The following is a 27,842-nucleotide window of genomic DNA, read 5'->3' as shown; positions in this document are numbered from 1 at the left end:
TTTTGAAGTCAAAGATCTTTATTTTCAGTTTCTTTTTAGACAATGCACTCATAAGAATCACAGATGAAAGCTCACATACAAATCACACTTTTCCCTCAATAAAAAATTACAAATTCAATAATGATTAAAACAAACAAAAAAAGCAGTTTTTAGTAACCCAGATACCTGGGACAATGCTGCTGGGGTTTTTCTGGTATAATAGAGAATTTCCTAAATAAATCCGAATGATGCCGCCTATCTTGGGTATGATTTCCTATCCTGAGAAAAAGGCCCTCAATATCTGTAACATACTTATTTCAAAAAATTGGCAGTGATTGGCTTGGAAGGCAAGCTAGGTAGCTGGAATTGCAGTTAGAACTTGAGTCAAGGACACAGAGACACACTCCTGGGAGGGCTCAGCTCCGTGAGTCACTCATGTCTTCCACAGCCAGACCTCATTGCGACGCCCGTAGGGCTTCATGGGAGGGTCGTACCCAGTGCAGAAGTAGATGTCATTCCGGCAGGCGGCTGTACCCTCCAGGGCGGTGCGCAGCTGGGCGGCATGACTTACGTAGTCAGCTTCCTTGGCATAACCACCAAACTGCCTGCGGATAGAGACAAGGGGCTGGTTAAAAAAAGATATGACCTTTGAGAGAGGGGGAAATCGTTTTAAAAAAAGCAATCACACACTATTCTTATTATGACAAGCATGCCACAGTGGTGAGACTGTGGATTCACCACTTCCTTGATGGACGGATTTGACCAGTTATACCTGACCTTTCTGAACCTCAGTTTCCTCATCTGTGAAAACAGGATATAATTTCTTTTTCCACTAAGGTTGTTCTGAGCCTGAAACGCAATAGTGGATGTGAAAGCTCTAATGCAGGCATTGAAACACAGTAGTCAGTAAATGTGAGCTTCCTGAAATTTCCCAGAGATGATACCACCAGTAGCTGTCAAGTCAATGCTGACACATGCTGATCCCATGTGTGTTGGAGCAGAACTGTGCTCCATAGGGTTTTCAAAGGCTGATTTTTCAGAACTAGATTGCCAGGTCTTTCTTCTGAGGTGCCTCTGGGTAGACTCAAACAGTAGGCTCTGCTAACCTGACTGCCTCCATGGCTGTGCCCTCACCCTTTCCTCTAGCTCCTGTCTTCCACCCAGCTGCTCCTCTTCTCTGCCTTTGCTGCTGACTGGGGAAGGAGGAAGGATAAAGGGTGTTAGGGTGGGGGTGCAGGGATGGCACCTCTGTAGTCTGAGAGTGAAGGTGTGATGGCTAAGGCTCCCCCCCTCCACCCACAGCAGAGCGGCTCTAACTGAGCACATCACAGCAAGGACAGAGCTACCACAGGCAGAGGCCCAAGGCAGTCTTGGGAGAGGCCCCTACGCAAGCTTTAAGCATGCCCTAAATCAAGAAACCCCTTCTAATAAACCCCTTCTCCTGCTTGAATCATAAAAGCCTCCTTTTCCTAATAAGTAAAGAGACTTTTCCTAAATCAGGCTTTTTTCTTGATGGCAGAAGGTGGGGACAGAGAAGCAACAAAGGCTTCCTTTGCAAGATCATTATTCGTTCCCTCACGTCATCTGCCTACGCTCTAAAACTCATCCTGTGGCCTACCCTAAATATACCACTCTAAATCTGGACTGCACTAAAATCTTTATTAGAGTCAGACACATCCCCATTTCTAATGAACTTTATGACTCAAAAGTACACATTTGCACCAGGCCAAGAACAGACCAGACGCATTTTTTTGGTGGGGTTCTCTGAATCGTGCCTTGCTCTTTACAAGCGGTTAGTCATGCTCAGCAAGCATCCAGCACATTGATTACGAGTTCCTGACGTGAAAACACCCAGGATTTCATATTTCAGGGACATGGCAATTCTAATGTCTAGACAACAGCGACAGAACATGGACAGAGCTAAGATCAATTTGGAGTGGAGGAGGCTCAGTTCTTCAAGTATATCGAAGAAAGGCTATAAGGCAGGAGAAGAAGAAAGTTCAGCCCTAGCTTTATTGTGGATCAAACGAGAAGAAACCGGATTAGGAGACAAAGGATAAACATGAAGGAAGGGTTTTTCTGGCCATAAAAGCCTGCAAGACACTGGAGTTATCGATGAAGAATGTCTTTGGATTGAAAACCACCTGTATGAAGCAAATCAGATGTTGGATGAGGAAGCAGGTGCTGTGTGCTCTCTGCAGCCCCTTCTAATGCTGTGATGTTGAATTGTGTTCCCTGAAAATCTACTGGTTTAGGAAAGGTCCAAAAGAGTGGTCCTCGAGTGTATTCAGTCATCAGTAGGAGGCAAAACAGCTAGTGGGTGTGCTCGAATCCCAGCTCTGCCCAGCTCTGCCACTTTCTAGCTCAGAAAAAAAAAAAAAAAGCTCATGGTCTGGGACAAATTCCTTTAAGCTTCAGGTCCTTTGTTAAATAGGGATAACGACAGTTTCAATTTCTCAAGGCTGTTGTAAAGATTAAAGGAGAAAAGGCCATGTGAAGTGCTTAGCCCAGAGTCTATCACACAGTAAGCCTGCAACAAACAGTAGCTATTACTGTTACTCTGCAATTCCCTCAGAACAGCCTTTTGATTCTCTGGCTCCCAAGGGGAAGAACAAGACGGCAATCTGAAGGAACACCAACCAACTAAGAAAACCAAACCAGCTGCCATCGAGTGGGCTCTGGCTCATGTGACCCCACGAGTGTCAGGGTACTACTGTGCTCCACAGGGTTTCCAATGGCTGATTTTCAGAAGTTGATGACCAAGTCTTTCTTCCAAGGTGCCTCTAAGTGGACCTGAACCTCCGACCTTTCAGTTAGCAGCCAAGCACGTTAACCATTTGCACCACTCTCACCTTTTCAATGAGGCTGCCTCTCAGAACCCTATTTAATACTGTAACCTGAACAAGCAGTCCATTTCTCACCCCCACTGCCAACCTTCTGCCTTTATTCTATTTTTTTTTCTTTTTTTAAGCAGTACTTATCACCTTCTAATATACTACATAATTTACTTATTATGTTAATTGTTTATGGTCTGTGCCTCCTGGCAGAATATACAAAAACCCAGTGCCGTCCAGTCGACTCCTAGTTACCCTGGTAGAATATAGGCTCCATAAAGGCAGGGATCTTTGTCACTTTTGTCCACTGATGTATCCTGAGCACCTAACACAGTGCTTGATACATATTAGACTCCTTGAATAAACGTACAATTCTGGGATAAACAATAAAAATTACTGTCTTCAGGCTGATGGACCCAAATATGATAGTACTTACAACCTATCAGTGAGTTAAGTTTTAAGTCTATTCACCCCCATATTCATTCATTCATATAGTATCTAAACACAAACTAAGGGGACAGTGGTGGGAATTAAAACAGGAAAAGTGGATTGACAGGAGCCAGACTAGGAAGGGCCTTAAGGCTACGCTGAGTTCAAACTTGATTCTAGATGCAAAGGTGGACCTACAAAACAGTTTTAAAAAATAAGGGGCTGATCAGATTAGATTATGTTTCAGAAAGATCCCTCCAGTGGCAGTGGGGGGCTGGGAGGAACAGGGGGATACAGAATCACTGGAAGCTCGGAACAGCCAAGTGTGAGATGACAATGGCCCGTACAAAGGCAGATTTGAGAAGTGAGTGGTTGTGGAAGGGAGTAAGGGAGAGAGAAGAGTTGAGGGCTCTCCAGGGCTTCCAGTTAAGCCTCTGAGTGGAAGCTGATACCTCTAACCTGAATAAGGAATACAAATTGAAAAGTCACTTCAGAAAGGAGGGATGGGAAAGGTTAATGATTTGGTTTGGGGTATACTGATGTTACGGTGCCTCTGTGAAATACATTCACGTAGCCGTGATTAATTGGGTACCTAAATGGGTTTTTTTTTTTTTTTTTAAATGGGTGTCTGGCACTGTGGAAATCTCCTTAGACTTGGGAAAGAACTGGAGTCAGAGATATTGATTTGGAAAAGAGATGAGTCCAGTGGCAGAAATTTTGGGAGTCACCAGAGATTTGTTATTGTTGTTAACTGTGGTCAAGTTGGCTCTGACTCATGGCGAGCTGACGTGTAACAGAACAAAAATGGCCCCAGTTCCACGCCATCTTAAGGATCGTTGCTATGTTTGGGTTCACTGTTGCGGCTATTGTGTAGTGCCTTCCAACCTAGGGGGCTCATCTGCCAGCACTCTATCAGATAATATTCTGTTCTGATCCATAGGCTTTTTTTTTTTACTTTTTGTTTTGTTATTGTTACAAATACTCACAGCAAAACCTATACCAATTGAATTTTTACAAGTACAATTCAGTGACACTAATCACATTCTTCAAGTTGGGCAACCATTCCCACCCTCCTTTTTGGGATTATTCCTCCACCATTAACATGAACTCACTGCCCCTTACATTTCTTCTCTAATCTTTTGAGTTGCTGTTGTCAATTTGATCCCATATAGATAGCTCTTTCAAAGAGCACGCCGCTCAAGGCAGACATTCTTTACTAATTAAGCTAAACTATTGTTTGTTTAAAGAAAACATAAGGGGATATTTTTGGTTTAAGGTTTCGGGATTATCTCAGGGTAATAGTTTCAGGAATTTATCCAGCCTCTGTGGCTCCAGAAAGTATGGATTCCATGAACGATCCATAGGGTTTTCACTGTCTGGTTTTTACAGGCAGATTGCAAGGCCTTTCTTCCTAGTCTGCCTTGGTCTGGAAGCCCTGCTGAAACCTGTCCAACGTGGATGACCCTACTGGCATTTGAAACACCGGTGGCATAGCTTCCAGTATCATGGGAACACTCAAGCCACCACAGTACGACAAAATGAGGTACTGGCTATAAGCATGGGAAAGGGTGAGACAAGGCATAGATATTGAGCAGACAGAGGGTCAGTAGGTTGCTCTTGGGAATACTGATACCCAAGTGGTGGGTGGAAGAGGAGGACTTGGTAAAGGATGCTGAGAAGGAGTTATCAGAGATGTAGAAGGAGACCCAGCAGAGAGTGATATGGACAGTATAATCATGTGGAGACTGCTAAATTCACAGTTGGAAAACAAAGCCAACTCTTTATTCCGAGGATGGCTGAGATGCTTGTAATGAGCACACAGATTTCCCTGCCACTTCATTATGGAAGCATTCTACTAGAAAACAAGCAAACAGGGTGGGCTATGGAAGCAGATACACGTGTCCTCTTTACTGCCAATCTAACTGACTAACCCTGTCCTAAATCAAAGAACCCCACGCACAGGCCAGAAAACCAAATTCCACCAGGCACACAGCCCTTGTGTACCAAGGAAGCCTGGCTCTGCCTGAGTCAGCCTGTGGTCACGGAAAAGTCACCTGCTTCCTCCCTCTTTCAGCTTCCAATCTATACACCAAGGATAAAAACATGGTGTTCACAACTTCAAATTCACGAACATGTTTGAGTATGAGCTAAGTAATGGTTATCAAGTGCTTTGAGCTCCTAAGAGGAAATAAACATGAAGTATATAAACCATTTTTGTAAAGCCTGTTAACAAGTCTATAAACCTACATCTTCAAAGAAGCCTCCCTCCAGGGCACTGTATTTTATCTCACCCAGTATCACAGACTAATATTCAAACAGAGCATTTGGTTGCCATGGGAACTGAGGAATGACACAGGCGTCCTGGTTTCAGAAACACAAGGAGCTGACTAACAAGAGGTTGGAAGAGTCAGAAAGGGCTAGAGGATGATGCAGGCTTTTGATCCCAGGATACAAAAAATCATAACCTGTTATCTTTCAGGGAGTATCTGGTGCAAGCATGTTGTGAGGAAGAATGAGAAAATGGAATGACTGAGCCTGACCATCTGAGTTTGTGTACAACTTTAACAAGTCAACACAAACTTGTGGAGAGTCTGTCAAGCACGTAGCACTGTGCTAGCCAAAAGAAGTATAAGACTAGGAGCTGGCAACCTCACATAAGCAGGAAAAGAGGCTTAACATTCTTATTGAGTTGAACATCACTAAGCACAAAGCACCACACTAGGTAACACAAGAACTACAAAGATGATAAGGATGTCTTTCTACCCTTGAGCGGTCTAAGTGTAGTGATCAGGACCGAATCATATATAAAAGTTATACAAAGCAGAAGAAACACTAGCATGGAGGCACAGAGCACAAACAGAATGCTTTGTGGGTAAGGAAGAAGGGAGGGTTGAGTCTGACTTGGAATGAAGGAAAGGTGTTATGGAGGATGTGACATTAAGCTATTACTTATTGAGCACACCTTTTCTCGGTGCTGGGAGTAGAGCAGGAAACAATATGACAAAAACCCTCACGGAGCCTCCAATGGGCAGAGACTGAGGAGGAGGCTGAGAGAAGCTGGATGAGTGTGAGCAAGGGTAGGGAAGCGAATGTTGGCCCACAGCGGGGCGATGAGATGCTCTGAGGTCGGTGGACAGTTAGAGTGGGGCTATGTTGTGGAGGGCAGTAAGTGCCACAATGAGGTATTCTTTTTAGGCTTTACAGCCTGGTGAACATTTGGGGACCCAAAGTTTACTCCCCACCCTCCTCAAGGGAATGGAGTGTTTCATTACTAGCTTGGGCTTTGATCCAAAACCTAATGTGTGCCTTCTTTTGTTGATTTCTGCTGAGAACCTGAGATTGAAATGAGCCCAGGAGGCTGAGCTCTAACTTAAGCCAACTTTATAGAACAAGAGGGAAGACAACGATGTGGAATGTGACCACTGGACTAAGTGTGAAGGTAATTCTATTGTCTCTTGTGAATAATAAACATATTCTGATAGTGTTTTGCAAGGGGAAGGAACTGTTATTTTATTCACATCATTCTAGTCATCTAAAAACCACTGGTAATTAATATTCCTTGGTGTACATCCTTTCACAAGGTCATACAAAAGGAAGACTAGATTAAGGATGCAAGGCTTTCATTTGAGAATTCATTTTGTCATCTAATGCACTCACTGTGTATTTGAAACAGTATTTTCTCTTCTACCATCTCATTGGCTCTGCCTTCAACACAATCAGATAAACACAAAAGTCCTACAGACTGCTTATAGACACACACTTGACTGTGCAGTGACACCCAGCGGCCAGATGAGGAATGGTCCTATGCTAAGGTAGGACCGTGTGTTGTTGATTGAAAACAACATTTACTGAGCCAGGCTAGACGGTGTGCTAGGTACCTTCATCTGTTTAGATTTCAGGGAATTAAAATGAAACTGCCACGGACCTGGCTTTAATAGTATTGCTGTATCACTTATTCTAGATACCCTTTCCTGCCATAAAGAACCGGCGTTCCTTAGAGAAATGGCTAATTCCTGCTCTAGGACAAGACATCAAGATGTGCTTGAAACATCTTGTCATACCTGAAAGCAAGGAAGGCACTAAAAACTACCAGAGCTGTATCAAAAGGACTAAGAAACCAACCTGAAGAGGTTCCCACTGGCCAAAGATAGGACAACTTGAGCTTCAATAAGAATAATAACTGCCAAAGACTGAAGTACATCAAATACGTTTAAATTCATATTTTTATAATGATACCCAAAAATCAGAAATGAAGACTATCTTTGGTGGATGGTAGTGAACAGAATCATTATTCTGAAAACTGGTAAATCAAGAGAAAGTATCAAGCAGTTAAGGAGCCCTGGTAGGGCAGTGGTTAAAGCACTCTGCTGCCAACCATGAGGTCAGCAGTTCAAACCCACCAGCTGCTCCGTGGGAGAAAGAGGTGGCAGTCTGCTTCCATAAAGACTTAAAGCCTTGGAAACCCGACGGGGTCACTATGTGTCTGAATCGACTCAACGGCAGTGGGTTTATCAAGTAGTTATTTTGGCTTTTCTATAGGCCTTTGTCTCAGGGAAGCCAAATAGTAGATGAAGGGAAGTTTCTCTTTATTGACGTATTCCAGCTGATAAATGAAGACGGAAAGTTAGAGACTGTCACCATTTTACAACCCCGAATGAAACAAGGCATTTAGGCAATGATCATGACAGGTACAAACATCACAAAAACAGGTGACCAGACAGTAGAAGGCTCCTGATGGAACTACACACCACCACTGGTCAGGCTTCTAGTTCTAACTACGAAATGCATAGGCGATGCAGGGGGCAGAGGAATATGTTAAATTGCCACGGCATGCAATCAGCTAAGTCCCAACTGGGGGAAACAACAGGACAAACAAGCTACAGATGGCAAGGAAAAGGGGTGGAGGTAAGCAACGCTATGGATTAACAAAGCCCTAAAAGACGTATCGTCCAATTGCAACGGATGAACCTTATTTGGAGCCAGAATCAAACCAACCATAAAAATAAATTACGAGATAATGGGGGAAATGTGAACATTGGGTATTTTAGAATATTACTGAATTATTATTCATATTTTAGGAGTAATCCTGTTGCCGTTGAGTCGATTCTGACTCACAGAGACCCTTTAGGACAGAGTAGAACTGCCCCATAGAGTTTCCAAGGAGCACCTGGTGGATTCAAACTGCTGACCTTTTGGTTAGCAACTGTAGCACTTAACCACTACGCCACCGGGGTTTCCGTGAGGAGTAATAAATATGTTTATATTTTTTAAACATCATCAGTAACCACACTGAAATATTTACGAATGAAATAATATAATGTCTGAGATTTGCCTATAAATAACCCAGGGTTGGGGCTGGATGGAAGCAGTCAGGGTACAGATGACACAAAATCGGCCTTGAGTTGATCACTGTTGAAGGTTAGTGATGGGTAAATACTGATTCATCATCTTATTGTCTCTACCTTTTTTATAAGTTTGAAAATTCTCACAAGTTATACACACACAAAGTTACAAACAAAAGAAAAAGAAAAAAATTGTACCAATTTATTAGCCTGGATCTAGTAAGATAAATAAGGATTCCTGGTGGCACAATGATTAAGTGCTTGGCTGCTAACGGAAAGGTTGGCAGTTTGAACCCACCAGCTGCTCCATGGGACAAAAGACCTGCTCCCATAAAGATTTCAGCCTAGGAAACTTTATGGGGCAGCTCTACTCTGTCCTAGAGGGTTGCTAAGAGTTGGAATTGTCTTGAGGGCACACAATAACAACAGTAAAATAAATGATTAGAAATTAGACCCATCTGGTTTAAGCTGTATGTGGACTGATTAAATCAGCCAACCTAACTCCTTATGAAATAACAACCGGCAAGGGAGAAAAATAACTGATGAAACCTACTAGAGGTCATAAATATTGGTAATTTATAAATAGTATCTGTCATGGATTGAATTGTGTCCCCCAAAAATATGTGTCGACTTGGTCAGGCCATGATTCCCAGTACTGTGTGTGGTTGTCCTCCATTTTGTGATTGTAATTTTATGTTGAGAGGATTAGGGTGGGATTGTAACACTACCTTACGCAGGTCACCTCCCTGATCCAAGGTAAAGGGAGTTTCCCTGGGGTGTGGCCTGCACCACCTTTTATCTCTCAAGAGATGAAAGGGAAGCAAGCAGAATTGGGGACCTCATACCACCAAGAAAGCAGCACCAAGAGAAGAGTGCATCCTTTGGACCCGAGGTCCTTGCGCCTGAGAAGCTCTTTGACCAGGGGAAGATTGAGGATGAGGACCTTCCTCCAGAGCTGACAAAGAGAGAAAGCCTTCCCCTGGAGCTGACCCCCTGAATTTGGACTTGGAACCTACTAGATGTGAGAGAATAAATTTCTCTTTGTTAAAGCCATCCACGTGGGATATTTCTGTTATAGCAGCGCTAGATGACTAAGACAGTATCTTAGTAAATTTTTACTCTAACAATAACCCTGCGAGGTATGGTTTATTATCAGTACTTAACAGATGGGAAACTCCATTGTAGAAAGGCTAAGTTCCCCAGCATCATCTAACTAGTCAGCACTAGTGCTGGGATTCCAACTATAAAATACTTGTTCCGTGTATTACACCAGGTTGCTCCCACGACATAGGAAAGGGATTGGAAAAGACAATCAGGTGCCTAGGGAGCAAATTTTTTTTTTTTAATTTTTATTGTGCTTTAAGTGAAAGTTTACAAATCGAGCCAGTCTCTCATACAAAAATCTATACACACCTTGCTATATACTTCTAACTGCTCTCCCCCTAATGAGATAACACACTAGGGAGCAAAATTTAAGGAGGCGCTCACTCTCAGGTGCTAGCCTGAGTGTACTGTGAAGTGAGAGCTTTCTTAAATTTTGCACCCTAGTCCCTTGCTCCACCTTAGTCCTTGCCCTGGGAAAAGACATTCTATAAGTATAGTTTGCTTTCTCAGTAGCCTCTGCAGTGAAGGCTGAAGAGTCTGCATGAGGGCTGGAGAAAGAAGCACAGGATTGGAGGCCCTGGTGCCAGCTGCCCAGTGCATTCCACTCACTGTCCTCTGGGGACCCCTGCGGTCACCTGGCTACACATCAATCTGGTTGTATCAGGCTCCCAGAGCAGCCAAGCTCACGTTTTCAGGATTGGTTTTAGCTCCAGGGAAAGGTATCTCACCCTCCGGTGCAGAGCTGGAGCGGGGCAGACAGATGATTAACTTCAGAGGCCCATGAGTGGACCAGGACTTTGTCCAGTGCAAGATTATTTGTATATTTACTCTTCGTGAAGGTTGCTCTAGATTAGAACCAAAACTGCAATACATGGTTCGAGCCTAGCCTGTTGCTGTCAAGTCTATTCCAACTCATAGCGACCCTGTACAACTGAGTAGAACTGCCCCACAGAGTTTCCAAGGAGCTCCTGGTGGATTCAAGCTGCCGACCTTTTGGTTAGCAGCCATAGCACCTAACCACTATGCCACCAGGGTTTCTTATACTGCCTATCAAATAGTAGGGTTCTAACAAACAGAGAAACCAAACCTGTTGCTGTCGCGTCAATTCCCACCCATAGTGACCCCATAGGATATACAGCAGAACTGACCCATAGAGTTTCCAAGGAGCGGCTGGTAGATTAGAACTACTGACCTTTTGGTTAGCAACCAAACGCTTAACCACTGCGCCACCAGGGCTCCAAACAAACAGAGAGTCACTGATTATTTAGAAGAGACTTGGTTTTTGAGTGGAGGTGGGTGGTTTTGAGTCAAAGGATAAAAGCATGCAACATATGTACCTGCTATTCTCCACAGTCAAGGGACACTACCCCACATGAGGCCCTGGAAACACTAGAATGACAGCAGGATGGATGTGTGCTCTGCTCAAGGGACTCCAGGCCATGAACAGCTAGGGGTGGTAGCCCAGCTCTGACAAACCCTCCCTGCTCCTCTGGTATTCAAGAGGAATGCAGGACAGAAATCAGGTCTCCCCAGCCTTTTGTGCTTCCCATGTGTCCATGACCCTAAATTAGATATTCTCTGCTATGGCTGCTATCGGTGCTCATCTTAACGTAGGTGTTCAGCTTAAGCTTAAGCTCTCTCTACCCATGGCAATTTGGCCACTGTCAACAGCATTTTTTTCAGATAGAATAGAAATATTTGTATGTTGAAGCCTGAAGAAATTGAAGTGAGAATTTGTCAGGACACAGTATTTCTTACTTAAATGAAGTCATCATCAATATAAGTTCAAGGCAAAGGCTCACAGAAGAGGATTCAATAGGTGGCTGTGGAAATTCAGCCTTACCCTTGAATACCTGGAGAATCATCTCCTTACTTTGAGTAGATGGTGATGCCTTCCCTCTCCTCGATCTTGATGCTGTCATCGCTGGGAACTGGAGGGTCGCTCTGAAACTGATTCGGAATCCGGAACCAGACTTTTAGTTTCTTCTGTAGGGAGCCATCTTCATTGGGGAACACGGCAAAGGAAATAGGGACTGTCATTCCCATCCCAATTCCTGAAAACACAGAAACACACAGAATGAGGTGGATATCAGAAACGGGACTTACTCAGGTCTGTAGATCTAATACTCATTCTTCCGCCAAGGCAGTGTTTTTTGTTCTTGAAATTAATAACAAACTTTCTAGGTATAAAATATATAATCAGACAAACACAAATACCTCTCATTTTTTTTTTTTTTTTTACTGTGCTTTAGGTGAAAGTTTACAGCTCAAGTCATACAAAAATTTATACACATATTGTTATGTGATGCTAGTAGCAATCCCTAAAATGTGACAGCACAGTTCCCCTTTCCATCCCGGGTTTCCCGTGTCCATTCAGTCAGCTCCTGCCCCTTTCTCCCTTCACATCCTGCCTCTGGATAGGAGTTGCCCATTTAGTCTCGTTTATCTACTTGAACTAAGAAGGACACTTTTCATGAGTATTATTTTATATTTTATAGTCCAGTATAATCTGTCTGGAAACCCTGATGGTATACTGGTTAAGACCTATCTGCTAACCAAAAGGTCGGAAGTCCAAATTTACCAGGTGCTCCTTGGAAACTCTACAAGGCAGCTCTACTCTGTCCCACATGGTTGCTGTGAGTCAGAATTGACTCAGCGGCAATGGGTTTTTAATCTTTGTCTGAAGAGCTGGCTTTGGGAATGGTTTTAGTCTGGGGGCCATGTCTTCTGGGGTTCCTCTAGTCTCAGTCAGACCATTAAGTCTGGTCTTTTTATTAGAATTTGAGCTCTGCACCCCACTTTTTTCCTGCTCTGTCAGGGGCTCTTTGTTGTGTTCCCTGTCAGGGCGGTCATTGGTGGTAGGCGGGCACCATCTAGTTCTTCTGGTCTCAGGTTGATGGAGTCTCTGGTTTGTGTGGCCCTTTCTGTCTCCTGGGCTAATATTTTCCTTGTGTCTTTGGTGTTCTTCACTTTCCTTTGCTCCAGGTGGGTTGGGACCAACTGACGCATCTTAGATGTCTGCTCGTTAGCCTTTAAAACTCCAAACGCCACTCATCAAAGTGGGATACAGTACATTTTCTTAATAAACTTTGTTATGCCCATTGACCTAGATGTCCCCTGAAACCACAGTCCCCAGACCCCTGCCCCTGCTACTCTGTCTCTCAAAGTGTTTGGTTGTGTTCAGGAATACCTCTTACTTTTATACATTGGAGGTAGTTGTATAGTACAGCTACAACAATGGACTCAAACATACCAACAATCATAAAGGTGGCACAGAACTGAGCAACATTTTGTTCTGTTATACGTAAGGTCGCTGCGAGTTGGGGCTGACTTGATGGCAAGTAACAACAACAATAACAGTAGTGTAGAGCCACAAGTTCCTTGGAAAAATTATTTGGTAATATATATCAAGACCATAAATATATCTATATCCAACTACCTCATATCTAAAAATCAATTTTAGGGCAATAATCCAAACTATGGAAAAGGCTATAGGCATAAGAATATTCACTGCTGCAGAATATATGATTATAAAAAACTGGGAGCCATAAAAATAAAGTAGGATTATGCCTAAAAATAAATTACAGTCTCATGACGCAATATGATACACTATTATTAAGCTTAGGAAGACAATTTAGCAACAGTGGAAAATAATTATGAAATAAGTACAACTGCACAAACACTATGACTACATTAAAAAGCCTAAAAAAAAAGCCCTAAAGAAATACATCTAAAAGACAACAATGACTGTATTAGAATGGAGGGACTCAGGGTGCTGTTTTGTTATTTTCAAGATTTTCTTTAATAAATTTTATCATTTTTATACATATATATTTTTTAAATGTTATGACAAAGTGTTAAGAAGGAAAAGATTTCTTCTTGACCTTTTTACTGGGCAACTTATTTTCCCCACATGCCCAGGACCCTAAATTATATATTCTCTGAGTCTCCCAGGTTCCTGCTATGGCTGCTGTAGATACTCATCTTAATGCCGGCCTGGTTCCAGAAAACGTTCCTAAGGTTAATGCCAGTTTCTAACTTTTTAAGTTACTATCTTAAGAAATATCCTAAAAATTAAAATAGTGTCTCTTTTTTTTTCATCTTCCTTTCTGACCCATTTTTGGTATATAATGATCCCAAAGGGCAATCCAAATTACAGAGCTTCTTAAGAAGAGTTAAGCTCATATTTAAATATGGTTTATAAGCAAATACGTATACCTTACATGAACCTTCAGGCTTATCATTTTAAATTTAGGAGGCGGCCAGCATGGACTGCCAAGTCTCTAAAAATGGGCAGCCTAAGAATTCTCAGACCCCTCATGTTAACCATTTGCCAGAACACAGCCTGAAAAATGCCATTCTTGTGGCTCACTGAGCTTCAATACCCCACAGAATCTGAAGCTCTCAGGGGGCTGACTCTGGGGATTTCTAGCCTGGTGTGGAGGACTCAAATCAGATGCCGGCCTCGCCCTGTGCCTTGGGTTACTGGGGACACACCTCACCTAGCCAACCAATTCGAACACTTGTAAGCACCGTAGCCTTTAAAAACAATAGAGAATATAGCTCCATACTTGGGGCAGAAGCATGAACTCAGCAAGATTAAGCAGGGACAATGGAAAGTGAAGTGCAAGGCTGGTCTGACGTCACTGTGGTCTCCCCGGAGCTTCCTCTGATGAACACCTGCACACATAGCACAGGAAGTTCATGTGCCACTGAAACAGGTAGGTGCAGGGGCCTTGTGGCCCCTCCCTGGTGCTTTCAGATAAACTGAGACCATGCAAAGCTAGCCTCTGAGACCAGAGCCACACCTTCAGGGATACTCACCCTTGTCATTGGTGCCTCCCACGTACTTCACAACTTTGGGCATTGCTTCCCGCAGAGCCTCATCCACAGGCTTATCCTTCACTTCTACTGTGGCAAACTTCCCGCCTTCACAGGCCCTTTCCTCATAGGAGACTTCTTCCTAGAGAAATAATACACAGTGCTTAAGAGATACAAAGTAGCAACCTGGGATGTCTTCAGAAGGAGGAAGAGTACGCCTTCCAGAGACGCACACTGCTAAGGAACTTCCCATAAGGAGCCTGGGTATAGTGGTGGGCCAAGAGAGACAGGCTTGAGTATGAAGGACCATGAGAAATAGAGCCTGGGATTTCTATAAAGGTAGACACAATGTTTGAAGCAGAAGAAAACGTCATATAAGTAATATGCTCAGAGAAGTAAGAGAAGATATTGTAACCACGAAACACCAGAAGGCTACAAAAAGGAAACATTCACAGAACAAAAGAATATCAAAAATAAGATAGCAGAAATGAAAAATTTAGAAATAAAGTTGGATGATAAAATTGCAGGAACTCTCTCAGAAAGCCAAATAAAAAGATAAAGAGGTGAAACAGAAAAGAAAACCAGAGGATCAGGTCAGGAGATGCAACATCTCAGTAACAGGAGATCCAGAAAAAGAGAAGAAAACATTGGAAGTGAGGAAATAAAGAAATGCAACAAGAAGAAAATCCCCCCAAACTCTAAGGCCCCAAGATTGGCCTCATTCTAATAGCAGGGCTGTGATCCGAGACAATCAGAGGTGTCTTGTTCGCACTGTGCTCCGGGCCACGATGCCCTCTCCCTACCTCTTATCTCACCAAATTGTGCTGCCCACTCCCCTAATGCTCACTTCCCGCACAGATCCCTCCTGCCTGGCAGTGATCCCCCCCCGCCCCTCACCACAAGTCTCTGCACGGAGTCTCTGTCCTTAGATCACTGTCCCTTCCCTGGTGATAACTCACTACGGACACTAGCAGCACCCCTGCCCTTCCCACTCCTCCTCCTTGACATTTGGCATCTCATGTGATAGAGTGCTGTATCCTGGACATACTGAAAGGCAGTGTTTTTCAAACTTCTTAGAAATCACAATCTACGACAGAAAATACATTTTTATATCATGACCTATCATGAAACAAAGGAGCCCTGGTGACACAGTGGTTAAGTGCTCGGCTGCTCACCAAAAGATCAGCAGTTCAAACCCACCGGCTGCTCCATGGGAGAAAGATATGGCAGTCTGCTTCCCTAAGGATTACAGCCTTGGAAATCTTACAGGGCCGTTCTATGCTTTGAGTTGGAATCCACTTGATTGCACACAACACCATCATGAACATACATATGATTGAGAAAATGTTTTACAAAATAATACCTTACCCTTATGGATGGGATGCATTCTGATACTTTCTTTCTATTCTGCTTAATTATCTTCTACTTTACTTGAATCAATTTTATTCTATTTTATTGAGAGAAGAAAAAGTTGGTCTATATTGATTTCACTATTTGGTAATGGAACATTACTACAGTTTGAAAAATCTGCTATGAAGTCTTTGTGGAAATGAACTATACCATAGAGCTAGCTGCTCAATAGATATTCATTAAGCGGCTACCTGTGCAACTGATTATGAAAAATAGACACATAATAGAGGACCTGGCTGCCCCTTAGGAAGGCTGGAAAAACAGGCCTTCCTTTGACATCCTAAACTGAAGGTTCAACCCCCAAAGGGACATAAGGAATCTTTGGAGGAGGGTAGGGCTGTGAGGCTATGAGTGATCTGTGTAGTAATCTGAACAAGTATATTTAACATTATATTTTTATATTTGTAATGCAAAAAATACCCACTGTTTTGGCCAAACAAAATTAGAGTAATAGGTTTTATTTCTAAAAAGGGACACGAGTTTTAAAAGTGTGTTAACACCTTTTCAACTTTTTCCATCCACATATATTCATATAAGAACTACACAGTCTGGTATAAGAAAGAGGCCTGAGGGCCCATTTCACTCTCCATCACATGATTAAACTCCCCCTCCCTCACACGGTATAGGGGAAATTGCAACAGACCATGAATCAGCCTTGAGCTTGGGGCATTCTGCTTACTCACTGAAGGATGTTTGTGAGGTCCTCCACTCTGTGAGTCTGACATTTTCAAAGAGCCTTTCAGTAGCACAATGTGTTATGTAAACTTGGGGTGTTTTGCTCTATTCTGGCCCCAGCTGTCCTTCTAGAGCTTGCCCTTCATTTGAGGTGCCATTGATTCTTAGCCACTTGTAATGTTTTAAATTTCGGAAATGCCACTCTGTGAATCATGGAATTTCAGACCTAAAAGGGGTTTTAAAATTCATCTAATCCAACTAATTTTACTGAAGAAGAAACTAGGAACCAGAGGGATCACACAGCTACTAAATGGCGGAAAGAGAACTGAAGTGCTCTACCTTCAGTCGAATGCTTTTTGCAAGATACTACACTGCTGGGAGGGATAAATTAGCCACTGAGTTAGTAATTTTGGACAGACATTTGTATGCATTTGTATACAAGTGTCAAACTCAGATTAGGGGCACCAGAAGTCAATTTACACAGGTACTTCTTTTACAAATGGACAATGGAGAAACCCAACAAGTCTTCCATGAGATCACCCAGAAGGTTGGCTCTTTCCTTTGGGTTTTTTTTTTTTTTTTCTTTTTTTGTTATTTCAACCAGCAATAACTATGCCAGGTGCTATGATACAGAGATCAAAGACCTGGTCTCGGACATCAGGAGATGCCTGGTCTAATACGGGAAAAAGCCAGGAAAACAGAAGGTTATAATCTGATGAAAGAGCCACAACGCTGCACTCAGACGTACCAATGATCATGAAGATGGTCCAGGCCCAGGCAACTTTTTGTTCCGTTATACACAAGGTCTCCACGAGTAGGAGCTGACGCCACAGCAACCAATAACAACACGATCTGATGACGCGTTTAGGGGTGATGAGATCCAGGGCCGTGTGGGAACACAGAGGGGGGATGCTTAGGATAGTGTGGGTGGTGGGTGGGTGTGTACGTTCATGTGTGTGAGTAGGTCAAACTGGCACCGAGGTGCTTATGGATCACGCAAATGGAGCTTTGGCCACTGTTCCACTGATTCATCGACTAAACATTTACAAAAAGCCTTTGCCAGGTGCTACAGATTTGTATATTAACGTGATATGGACAGTCCAGTTGCGTGGTGAGAAAAATTTTTATGTTGTTATGTTATTAGGTGCGGTTGACTTGATTCCAACTCATAGTGACCCAATGTGACAGAGTAGAATTGCCCCAGACGGTTTTCTTGTCTGTAATCTTTATGGGAGCAGATTGCCAGGTCTTTCTCCTGCAGAACCACAGGGTGGGCTCAAACTGCCAACGTTTTGGTTAGTAGCTGAGCACTTAACCATTGTGCCACCAAATCTCCTTATATAATCCTTATACAATGTGGTAAATGCTCTGATAGTTTAGGGAGAGGATTCCAGGTAACGAGCACCCCAGGAGTAAAAGAGGAGAGGTCAGTAACAGTACAATGTGGGTGAAGAATACATATATTTAACTGTGGCTGGAGCAAAGACTGTCAGGCAGTGCATGGGCAGTGATGAGGCCAGAAAGACCAGCAAGGGCTAGATTCCAGGACTACTTATCGGCTGTCACAGGGACCTGGATTTTGTAACCTATAGTTAAGTTGTAGTAATGTGATAGCAAGCCAGTTTCATCCATCCTAAATGAGTTCAACTGACTTTTGTGATCTAAATATAAAATTCAAACCCGTTGTTGTCAAGTCAGTTCTGACTCATAGCAACCGTACAGGCCAGAGTAAAGCTGCCCTATAGAATTTCCAAGGAACAGCTGGTGGATTCAAACTGCCGACCTTTTGGTTAGCAGTCATAGATAGCTCTTAACCACTAGGCCACCAGGGCTCTGATCTAAATATAGGATTTTTCAACTATGTCTGAGTCTTGAATGGGAGGGTTCTGGGAGCAGAAAAGAACTCTGGGAAGTGGTACAGGTGATCTGTGCTTTCAGCCTGTTCCTTGTCAGAAAGTCCACAGCAAGGAGAGAGAGTCTGCCAAGAAAAAAATCCAGTTTGATCCAGATAGTCAAAGCCACCATGATAAGTCTACCATCCTTTAAGGCTTGGCTCAACTTCACCTTCTCCTCCTGAGTGATCCCTCTTTCTTATGAACTCCAAAAGTCAGATAACTCTAGAACTAGAAGGGCGGTGGCATTATCTACCTGTTCATCTACCTCCTGTTACAGATGAGTGAACTGTACATTGGGCACTTGGACACACAGGGCTGGAGTTCAGCAGAAGACTGGCATGGAGATATAAATCTACAAGTCATTAGCCTACGTGGTGACTAAAGCCATGGATGAGGCTGAGATTGCCCAGGAACACACAGAGCATTCTACGTAAATCTACTCATGGTAATTAATTCCCTGCCTAAATGCCAAGTATTATAATGACATGTGCAAAGACCTGGAGATAAAAAACCAAACAGGAAGAGTATTTCTCAAGCTGAAAGAACTGAAAAAAATATTCAAGCCTTGCGTTGCTTGGATTCTATCGGGAAAATATTAAATGACGCAGGAAGCATCAAAAGAAAATGGAATACTTGTATCAGGTGGACAATTGAGACTGTGTTTGCATCTTGGTTAGAAATTGGCAAAACGGTCATGAAAGGAGAGACCAGAAGGAGGGAGCGGGCAGACTCATTAGGGGGAGCATAAATGGGAGTACGTAGTAAGGTGTATATAAGTTTATATGTGACAGACTGACTTGATTTGTAAACTTTCACTTAAAGCACAATAAAAATTATTTTAAAAAAGGAAAGAAAATGGAAGGAATATACAGAGTCACTATACCAAAAAGAATTGGTCAATGTTCAACCATTTCAGGAGGCAGCATGTGATCAGGAACCGATGATACTTTAAAGGAAGAAGTCCAAGCTACACTGAAGGCATTGGCGAAAAACAAGGCTCCAGGAATTGACGGAATACCAATTGAGATGTTCCATCAAGCGGATACAGCACTGGAAGGGCTCACTTGCCTATGCCAAGAAATTTGGAAGACAGCTAGCTACCTGGCCATCTGACTAGGAGAGACCTATATTTATGCCTAATCCCAAGAAAGGTGATCCAACCAAATGCAGAAATTATCAAATAACATCATTAATATCACACAAAAGTAAAATTTTGCTAAAGATCATTCAAAAGCGGCTGCAGCAGCGTATTTACAGGGAACTGCCAGAAGTTGAAGGTGGATTCAGAAGAGGACACGGAACCAGGGTATCATTGCTGATGTCAGATGGATCCTGGCTGAAAGCAGAGAATACCAGAAAGACGTTTACCTGTTTTATTGACTGTCAAAGGCATTCGACTGTGTGGATCATAACAAATTATGGATAACATTACGAAGAATGAGAATTCCAGATCACTTAATTGTGCTCATGAGGAACCTGTACATAGATCAAGAGGCAGCTGTTCGGACAGAACAAGGGGATACTGAGTGGTTTAAAGTCAGGAAAGGTGTGCCTCAGGGTTGTATCCTTTCACCATACCTATTCAGTCTGTATACTGGGCAAACAACCCAAGAAGCTGGGCTATATGAAGAAGAACGGGGCATCAGAATTGGGGCAAGACTCATTAACAACCTGTATTATGCAAATGGCACAACTTTGCTTGCTGAAAGTGAAGAGAACTTGAAGCACTTACCGATGAAGATCAAAGATGACAGCCTTCACTATGGATTACATCTCAATATAAAGAAAACAAAAATCCTCACAGCTGGACCAATAAGTAATTTCATGATAAATGAAGAAAAGATTGAAGTTGTCAAGGATTTCATTTTACTTGTATCCAAAATCAACACCCATGGAAGCAGCAGTCAAGAAATCAAAAGATGCACTGCACTGGAAAAATCTGCTGCAAAAGGCCTCTTTAAAGTTTTGAAAAGCAAAGATGTCTCCTTGAAGACTAAGGTGCGCCTGACCTAAGCCATGGCGTTTCAGTCGCTCCACATACAAGCAGAAGACCAAAAAAGAATTGACACCTTTGAATTGTGGTGTTGCTGAAGAGTGTTGAATACACCGTGGACTGCCAAAAGAATGAACAAATCTGTCTTGGAAGAAGTACAGCCAGAATGCTCCTTAGAAGCAAGGATGGCAAGACTACGTCTCCAATACTTTGGACAGGTTATCAGGGGGAATCAGTCCCTGGGGAAGGACATCATGCTTGGTAAAGTAAAGGGTTAGCGAAAAAGAGGATGACTCTCAGCAAGATGGATTGACACAGTGGCTGCAACAACGGGCTCAAGCATAGCAGCGACTGTAAGGATGGCACAGGACCAGGCAGTGGTTCCTTCTGTTGTACATACGGTCACTAGAAGTTGGAGCCGACTCAACGGCCCCTAACAACAAAAATAACAAACGCCATCATCACCAAGCTCTTAACCTACTACCCTAGATGATCCAGGTACCACCTAGCTTCTGTTTACCTTGCCAGCCACTCCGAAAACTGAGAGCACCTCTCCACCAGCCTTCTGCTATTTCCTTCAATGCCCATGGCCATTCCTAGCTCAGGGCTGCTTTTGGTATCTGCTGCTTCCTCTGCCCAGAGTATTCTTCTCCACTTTGCCTGATTAACCCCTACTTACTTATCTAACTCCTCAACAGATTACTCATGATATTTTTTACAGGCCCTTGTACTTTAACACTATAGGGTCACTATGAGTTTGAATTCACTTGACAACAATGGGTTTGTTTTTTTTTTTTTTTTTTTGGTACTTTAACTTAACAGCACAAAACTTACTGTAATTACAATTAAATAATGATGTGTCTGGCACCCTCATCACCCCCTAACCCTAGGTCTTAGGGAGTTAGGGACTGTTTCTATTGTTCACCACTGTATCCCTCAGCATCTAGTACCATGTCCTGCATAAGGTAAGCACTCTCTAAGTATTTGCTGAATGGATACAGTGGGAGAGGAGTGCTGGGGAATGAAGCCTGGTAGTACTCTAATGACAAAGAATACAACAGCCTTCACTAGGTCTAGAGATGTGAAACTAGTCTAACTGCATCTATCCTGGAGAAAAGCTGGGTCACTATGTCTTCGGCTGGTTCTACTGCAGGTACCATCTGTTTTCACGGCAGCTGTATCCATAACCTCTCATTTGAACCACTGGAACACTGTGAAATTTTAGGTCTGAGAGATGGATATTATGAAATGATTCTTGCTTTCCAGGGAGCTAAATTTCTGTAGAGAACAAGACACCTAAGTTAACACAGTTTGATTCTTAACATTTAATGTCCTCAGTGTATGTGCTCATTAGCTGGAACACGCTAATAGTCCCCCTCACCCCATATCCAGCTAGTACATACTCCCAATCAGTTACTAGATGAAGATTTGGGCCTATGGCCACAAACGCCAATTTTCAACTTTCAGCAGGAACCCTCGTCAAGTTCAAGTCCTAGACAGATGTCTCTCAAGCACACTATGGGATTTGCAAGGTCCTCTGGTGATGCAATGGTTAAAAGCTCGGCTGCTACCCCAAAGGTCAGCAGTTCAAATCCACCTGCTGCTCCTTGGAAACGCTATGAGGCAGTTCTGCTCTGTCCTATAGAGTTACTTTGAGTCGGAATCCACTTGACAGCAATAGGTTTGGTTTTTCATTTTTTTTTTCTGTAAGGTCATTTTTTCTTGCCGCCTGATGTGGTGTATCTCTACATACTGATTTTGGAAGCCAGCCTTTTCATCAGAATGTTACCTGATTAGGTTCTGTGCCCTGGGGTAGTCGAGCCAGAGAAACGTACTACAAGTCAGAAAGAGTAAGAAATCTTATTCACGAGATGTATACATCACGGGGTCCCGGCAGTAACATAGGCAGTCTCTATGGACTTCCAAAGAGCAACTTTACATTACAGCTTATACAGAATTTTACAAGGGTTAGAAGTGTGGCTGGAGGGTTTTTTCATTCAAGACAGTGACAAAAGACTCTTTATCAGACTAAAGAGATACATGCCAGACATCTCTTTATCAGGCTAAAGATACATATATCAGACACCTGGGCTTTAATCTCTATGTGGGAGGTTGAAAGTCACAGGTGGTTGGATAGAACAAAACAAAGTTATTTGTATCTGATCAAACAAAGAACAAAGTCATTAACATTAGGTCAAAACAAAGTCATTAACAGAGGTATGTGAAGGAGAAGGCAGGAGAAAAATGTAAAGGTTCATCATGACATTAGTTATGTCAGGCTCTTAGTCACCCATTTTGAAAAGGAGAAAGCATGCTGGGAAGTATTAGGGTCACAAGAAAATATTAACAATAATGAAAATCAACCTGAGTAATTTCTGTGTTCTGTGTTACTTTAAATACCTTACATGGATTCATTCAACCAATCCCTCTAACCACCCTAAGAAGAAGTCAGCACTTTTATCTCCATTTTCAGATGAAACTGGAGCACAAGAGATTAAGTAACATGCCCAAGTTACAGCGGGCAAGTCATGGAGCCACGATTCCGACCCAGGCAGTTGGGTCCTAACAAATGTGCCCAGGCTGGACACAGTTATTAATATCAGGCCTGCTCTGGGCAACCACTGGGCCCACCCAGTCCAACCCAGAGCAGTGCAGTAGGCACCAGATAAGGTAAGCAGGAGCCTGCACAGAATCAGTCCTGAACACCTGGTGAACCCGAGCCTCTACTATGCAGGGCACGCTGTGTGCAACCCATTGGCCCACCCAACCCCAGTGAGAGTGGATAACGGTTTCTGACCCAGGGTCTTTCTGGAGTAACAGAGATAATTTCAGGGAGAGGTTCTCTCTCTTGAAAATAATTTTGTATACATATGTAAATAAAAGGTATACAAGTATCTTCGAATATTTACTTAGTTGTCACATAGACATCGTCATTCTCATCTCACAGTTAGAGAATTGGAGGCTTCTGAGTGGTTGCGAGGTTACATACGTAACTTCCCCTAAATTACCGTAAAACTAAGAGGAAGGGAGCTAACATTACCACAGCCAACCAAGGGTTGTTCTGTTGAACAATTTATAACTGGTTATCTCATTTAAACCTCAGAACAATCTTATAAGGTATGCATTTTTATTTTCTCATGACTAACCTCAGAGAGGTTGAATAACTTGCCTGTGGCTACACAGCTAATAAGAGTGGAGCTGAGTTGGGTTGACAGAACAATAACACTTCATTTGTAGGGTACAATGCACTACAGCCTAAAAGCATTTTCTTGTTTGAAAACAAATATTTAGCAAATCAATATTTAATAATTCAAACAACCCAAAACCAAACCAAACCCAGTGCCGTCGAGTCGATTTCAAATTAAAACAAAGCAAATATAAATAAGCAGATAGATTATATATATGAATAAAAAATATGAATAGATATTAAATATTTAATAGAAATTTAATATTTCTAACAGCTCTGAGAATAGATGGGAAAAATGTTTTTATGCTTATTCTACAGATGCGTGAGCAGAGGTTCATATGGGTTACATGATTTGTTCCAGCCTGGTAACAAGATTCCATGTGACCCCACACTCCCATCAAGTGTTGAGGGAAGATGCTTATCAGGGAGCTGCATTTACCTCTAGAGGCACCAAATCAGTAGCAGGTGAGGCTGTATCAATAAAGGCCTAACAGTAAACAAACTAGAGTATTTGGGACAGAGGCACCTTAATGCAAGAATATGGTTACACAGATAACAGAAGGGCTGAAATACCAAACAAGACAGTGAAGCAACTCAGAGGTCAGTAAGCACCCCAGGCGGGAGAAAGGGATGATTACCCACTACCTGACCTCAGGTACCCGGACTACCTGGTAGAAGCTATGGTGGCCTGTCTGGTAGGAGTTGGAGCCACAGAGAAGTGGCTCCTGGAGCTAGAGACCTGATAAAGGCAGAACGGGGGCAACAGTTGGGTTTCTCCCTTCCTCTTGCCCTCCTCTCTCCCACCACTGCTAAGATAGGGAACAGAGGGGCCCCCAAATCTGCAATTCACATAAGTAAGTTAAAGTAACAAAGTAACAGGAAATGGGCCCAGGCACAGAAACAAAGCCATTCCCCAGAACAATGGGGCAAGGTATCAGAAAACAGCCCAGAAACTTCCTTAAAGTTGTCTCTCAGAAGTAGCCGGATGAAACCAGCCCCAGGGACATGCACCTGTGACTGCTGTGTGACCTTCCACCAGGGGCAGTAACAGGCTGCAGGTGCTGAATCGAACTCAGGGAGCGGGAGGCTGCGTAGGTGGGACACCCCATAATAAGTCCTGCTATGAATCCCAGAAGCCTCCGGGAAAGGAGCCATCTTAAAGCCATCTTAGAAAGCTGCTGCGTGCACACTGTAGTTAATATATTTCCGCCCAGTTGGGCCACCTGCTGGAAAACCCCGCCTATACCTATGAATAAACATAAATCGTTTCCTGCCCCAAAACCTTCAAAAACTCATGCAAATCCTTTGTTCTGGGAGATGGGGGTAAGCGTTGCCTAGGACCTCCTTGTCTCTGCTTGCAAGCCTCTTTTAATAAAGCTTTGCTGTGTGGGTTGGAATGAACTCGATGGCACTGGATTTGTTGTGGAAAAATTCTCTGTGCCTTACCTGTTCATTCTTGACCAGTGAGAGGCAAGAACCTTATTTAATTAATAGGTGTAGAGGCGCCAGCAACACTGCCTCCCACTGGCCAAACATAACTGGGAGCCAGCTGACCCAGGAGCCTGGGAAACACAGCCCTGAGACAGAGAGCAGAGCAGGGGCTAAGTGAAGACAGGGCCCGAGGGCAAACAGGCCTCGCATCAGCCCAGACCTAGTCTTGTACTCACAATCATCCTTAACCCCAAAAACCTTGGTGAGCCTGATTCCACCGCAGAAAGAAAAGCTCTCTGGGATCTATAGGTAACGCATGGATTCTTAAAGTGTTAGAACCAATAGGGACCCTAGAAATTATCTGGGCTGCAGGCCACAGACTGGCATGGAACATGGCACAATCTGGCTCACAGAGAGGATCCTTTGGCCTGCAGTGTTCACAAACATTTTTAGTTAGTTGTCAATAGTTGCAACTAACTAAATAGTTGCTCTACTCAAAATCACAGCCTGACCTCTAACGTTCCCTATTCCTTACCCCACTTCTCTGCTTGTTTCTCTTCACAGCATTGCTCCTCATATGACACATGACATATTTCCCTGAATCATTTGTTCATTATCCACTAAAATGTAAACTCCACGAGGGCAGGGACTGTTGTCAATTTTGTTCACTACTTTATCCCCACTGCCTAGAAGAGTGCCTGGCACATAGTTGGCACACAGCAAATAGTCACTTGTTGAATGAATGAATTTTACATTGGGAGATTTCACATGAAGAACCTGGATTTCTGGATTTTCTTGAGAATGTCAGATGTGGCAACACTGGTTCCCATGACTCTGTGGTAACTACTGGCTAGAGCTGCCCTTTTTAGACGGACTCTGAACTCTCTCTCCAATTTGTCTCCACCACACCTTGTAGTCTAAAATAGCCAGCTTCACTCATTTCCACCACCTGTTTGGCTGCTGTAGGCACTGGATTTGTGACCTTTGATTGGTACGAAACTGGTCATTTTACATACAGCTGGGAAAACTGAGAAAGGTCCGATCAAGTGACAGGCCTCTGGCTACACCTGCTGGAAAAATCTACACTAGATGTCTTTTGGGTGACGATCAGAGCTTGTCCTCCCGACAACACAGTCCTTTAACAAATGAGGCATTGTGCTGGGAGCCTGGGTATACAGGGACAAACAGCACAAAGTACCTGTCCACAAGAAGATTAAAATCTAGTGGTTATGTGCTGCTGAGTACATTCCAACTCATAGTGACCTCATGTGACAGAGTAAAACTGCCCCATAGAGTTCTCTTTTATGTAATCTTTATGAAAGCAGATTGCTGGATCTATCTCCCTGAATGCTGCTAGGTGGGTTCCAACTACCAAGCTTTTGGGTAGTATCCAAGTGCTTAGCTGTTAATGCCACCCAAAACTCGTTGCCATAGAGTTGATTCTGACTCATAGCAACCCTACAGGACACCTTTTGGCTAGCAGCTGAGCTCTTAATCACTGTGCCACCAGGGCTCCTTTATTTCAGGAGAGTAACCAATTTACAGGTGTTAGCACTGATATGGGGTTCCCGAGTGATGCAAACGGTTAATGCTTGACTGCTAACCAAAAGGCTGGAGCTTTGCATTCACCAAGAGGAGCCTCAGAAGAAAGGCCTGACATCTACTTCTGGAAAACCCTATGGAGCACCGTTCTACTCTGACACACATGGGGTCACTATGAGTTAAAGTCCACTCCACCACAACTGGTTTAGCACTGATGCAAATTTGGGGGTTTACAGCAATCACTCATCCTGCATTCTAGGCACTCAACTCTGGAATTCCCTTGGCCAATAAGCAATTTTACAGCTCTGGGCCTTAGCACACCCTCTTCTCTTTCCTGTGGCTCCTACACATTCTTCCAGGCCCAACTGTGAAGGCCCCATCACCTCCCTTTAGAACTGAGTACTCTGACTCCTGTGCACCCAGGCTTTGCACATTTACCTCCACCACGGCATAGATCTCCACTAGTTCGGAGTTCCTTGAGGACAGAATGTCTCAGCAAACAGATGTTTGGAATGTTTGAATGAACAAAAGGATTCAATAGGCAGTGTCCAAGTCACCAAGTTGGGATTTTCCCCTCAAATCCGAAACCCTGGTGGCGTAGTGGTTAAGTGCTACGGCCGCTAACCAAAGGGTCGGCAGTTCGAATCCGCCAGGCGCTCCTTGGAAACTCTATGGGGCAGTTCTACCCGGGCCTATAGGGTCGCTATGAGTTGAAATCGACTCGACGGCACTAGGTTACTGGGTTCCCCTCAAATCAACGTCTCCTCTCTGTGGCCCCTCCTCCCAGCTGTGCTCTCTGACCTGCAGCACCCGACCTCTTGCCCTCCTCCTTCTCAGCCGGGGAGGGGGGGAGGGGGGAGAGGAGGGCATTAGAGGGCCTTCTCCTACTTCCCCGGGGTCCATGTCCACAGTAGACACCCTAAAGCACATTCAGGCTTTCAGGGGCACATTCCTCCCCCATTAGACTCTCAGAACCCTCTCCTGCCCCACCTAGGGTGGCGGTGGAGGCGCAGCCCTCCTTCACGCCCCCGCAGCCCTGCGGGCCTACCTTGTCCCCTTTGCTCAGGACCTGCCAAGGCCATGTCTCCGTGCTCCCAAACAGCGAGTTCTTGATCACGCCCAACATGATGTCGCCGCGGCGCTGCGGACTCACCCGCGGACGGGGAGCAGCGGGGGCGGCGGGAAGCGGGGCAGGCCGAG

The 27,842-nt window shown here is 43.6% G+C and overlaps 1 protein-coding gene across 1 annotated transcript; it reads right to left on the bottom strand.

The window, feature by feature from the left end:
• HEBP1 (heme binding protein 1) lies at positions 1 to 27,842 on the bottom strand. Its single transcript, XM_003405659.4, has 4 exons — positions 27,691 to 27,842; positions 14,513 to 14,651; positions 11,562 to 11,742; positions 1 to 584 (listed from the first exon to the last, which is right to left on the bottom strand). The coding sequence occupies exons 1-4, from the start codon at positions 27,766 to 27,768 to the stop codon at positions 413 to 415; spliced, it is 570 nt and encodes a 189-aa protein (XP_003405707.1). The 5' UTR covers positions 27,769 to 27,842; the 3' UTR covers positions 1 to 412.

The sequence above is a fragment of the Loxodonta africana genome, chromosome 4 (genome assembly GCF_030014295.1).
Source record: "Loxodonta africana isolate mLoxAfr1 chromosome 4, mLoxAfr1.hap2, whole genome shotgun sequence".
Lineage (NCBI taxonomy): Eukaryota > Metazoa > Chordata > Mammalia > Proboscidea > Elephantidae > Loxodonta > Loxodonta africana.
The sequence above is the reverse complement of the archived record's forward strand: the minus strand, read 5'-3'. Positions and strand labels throughout refer to the sequence as shown.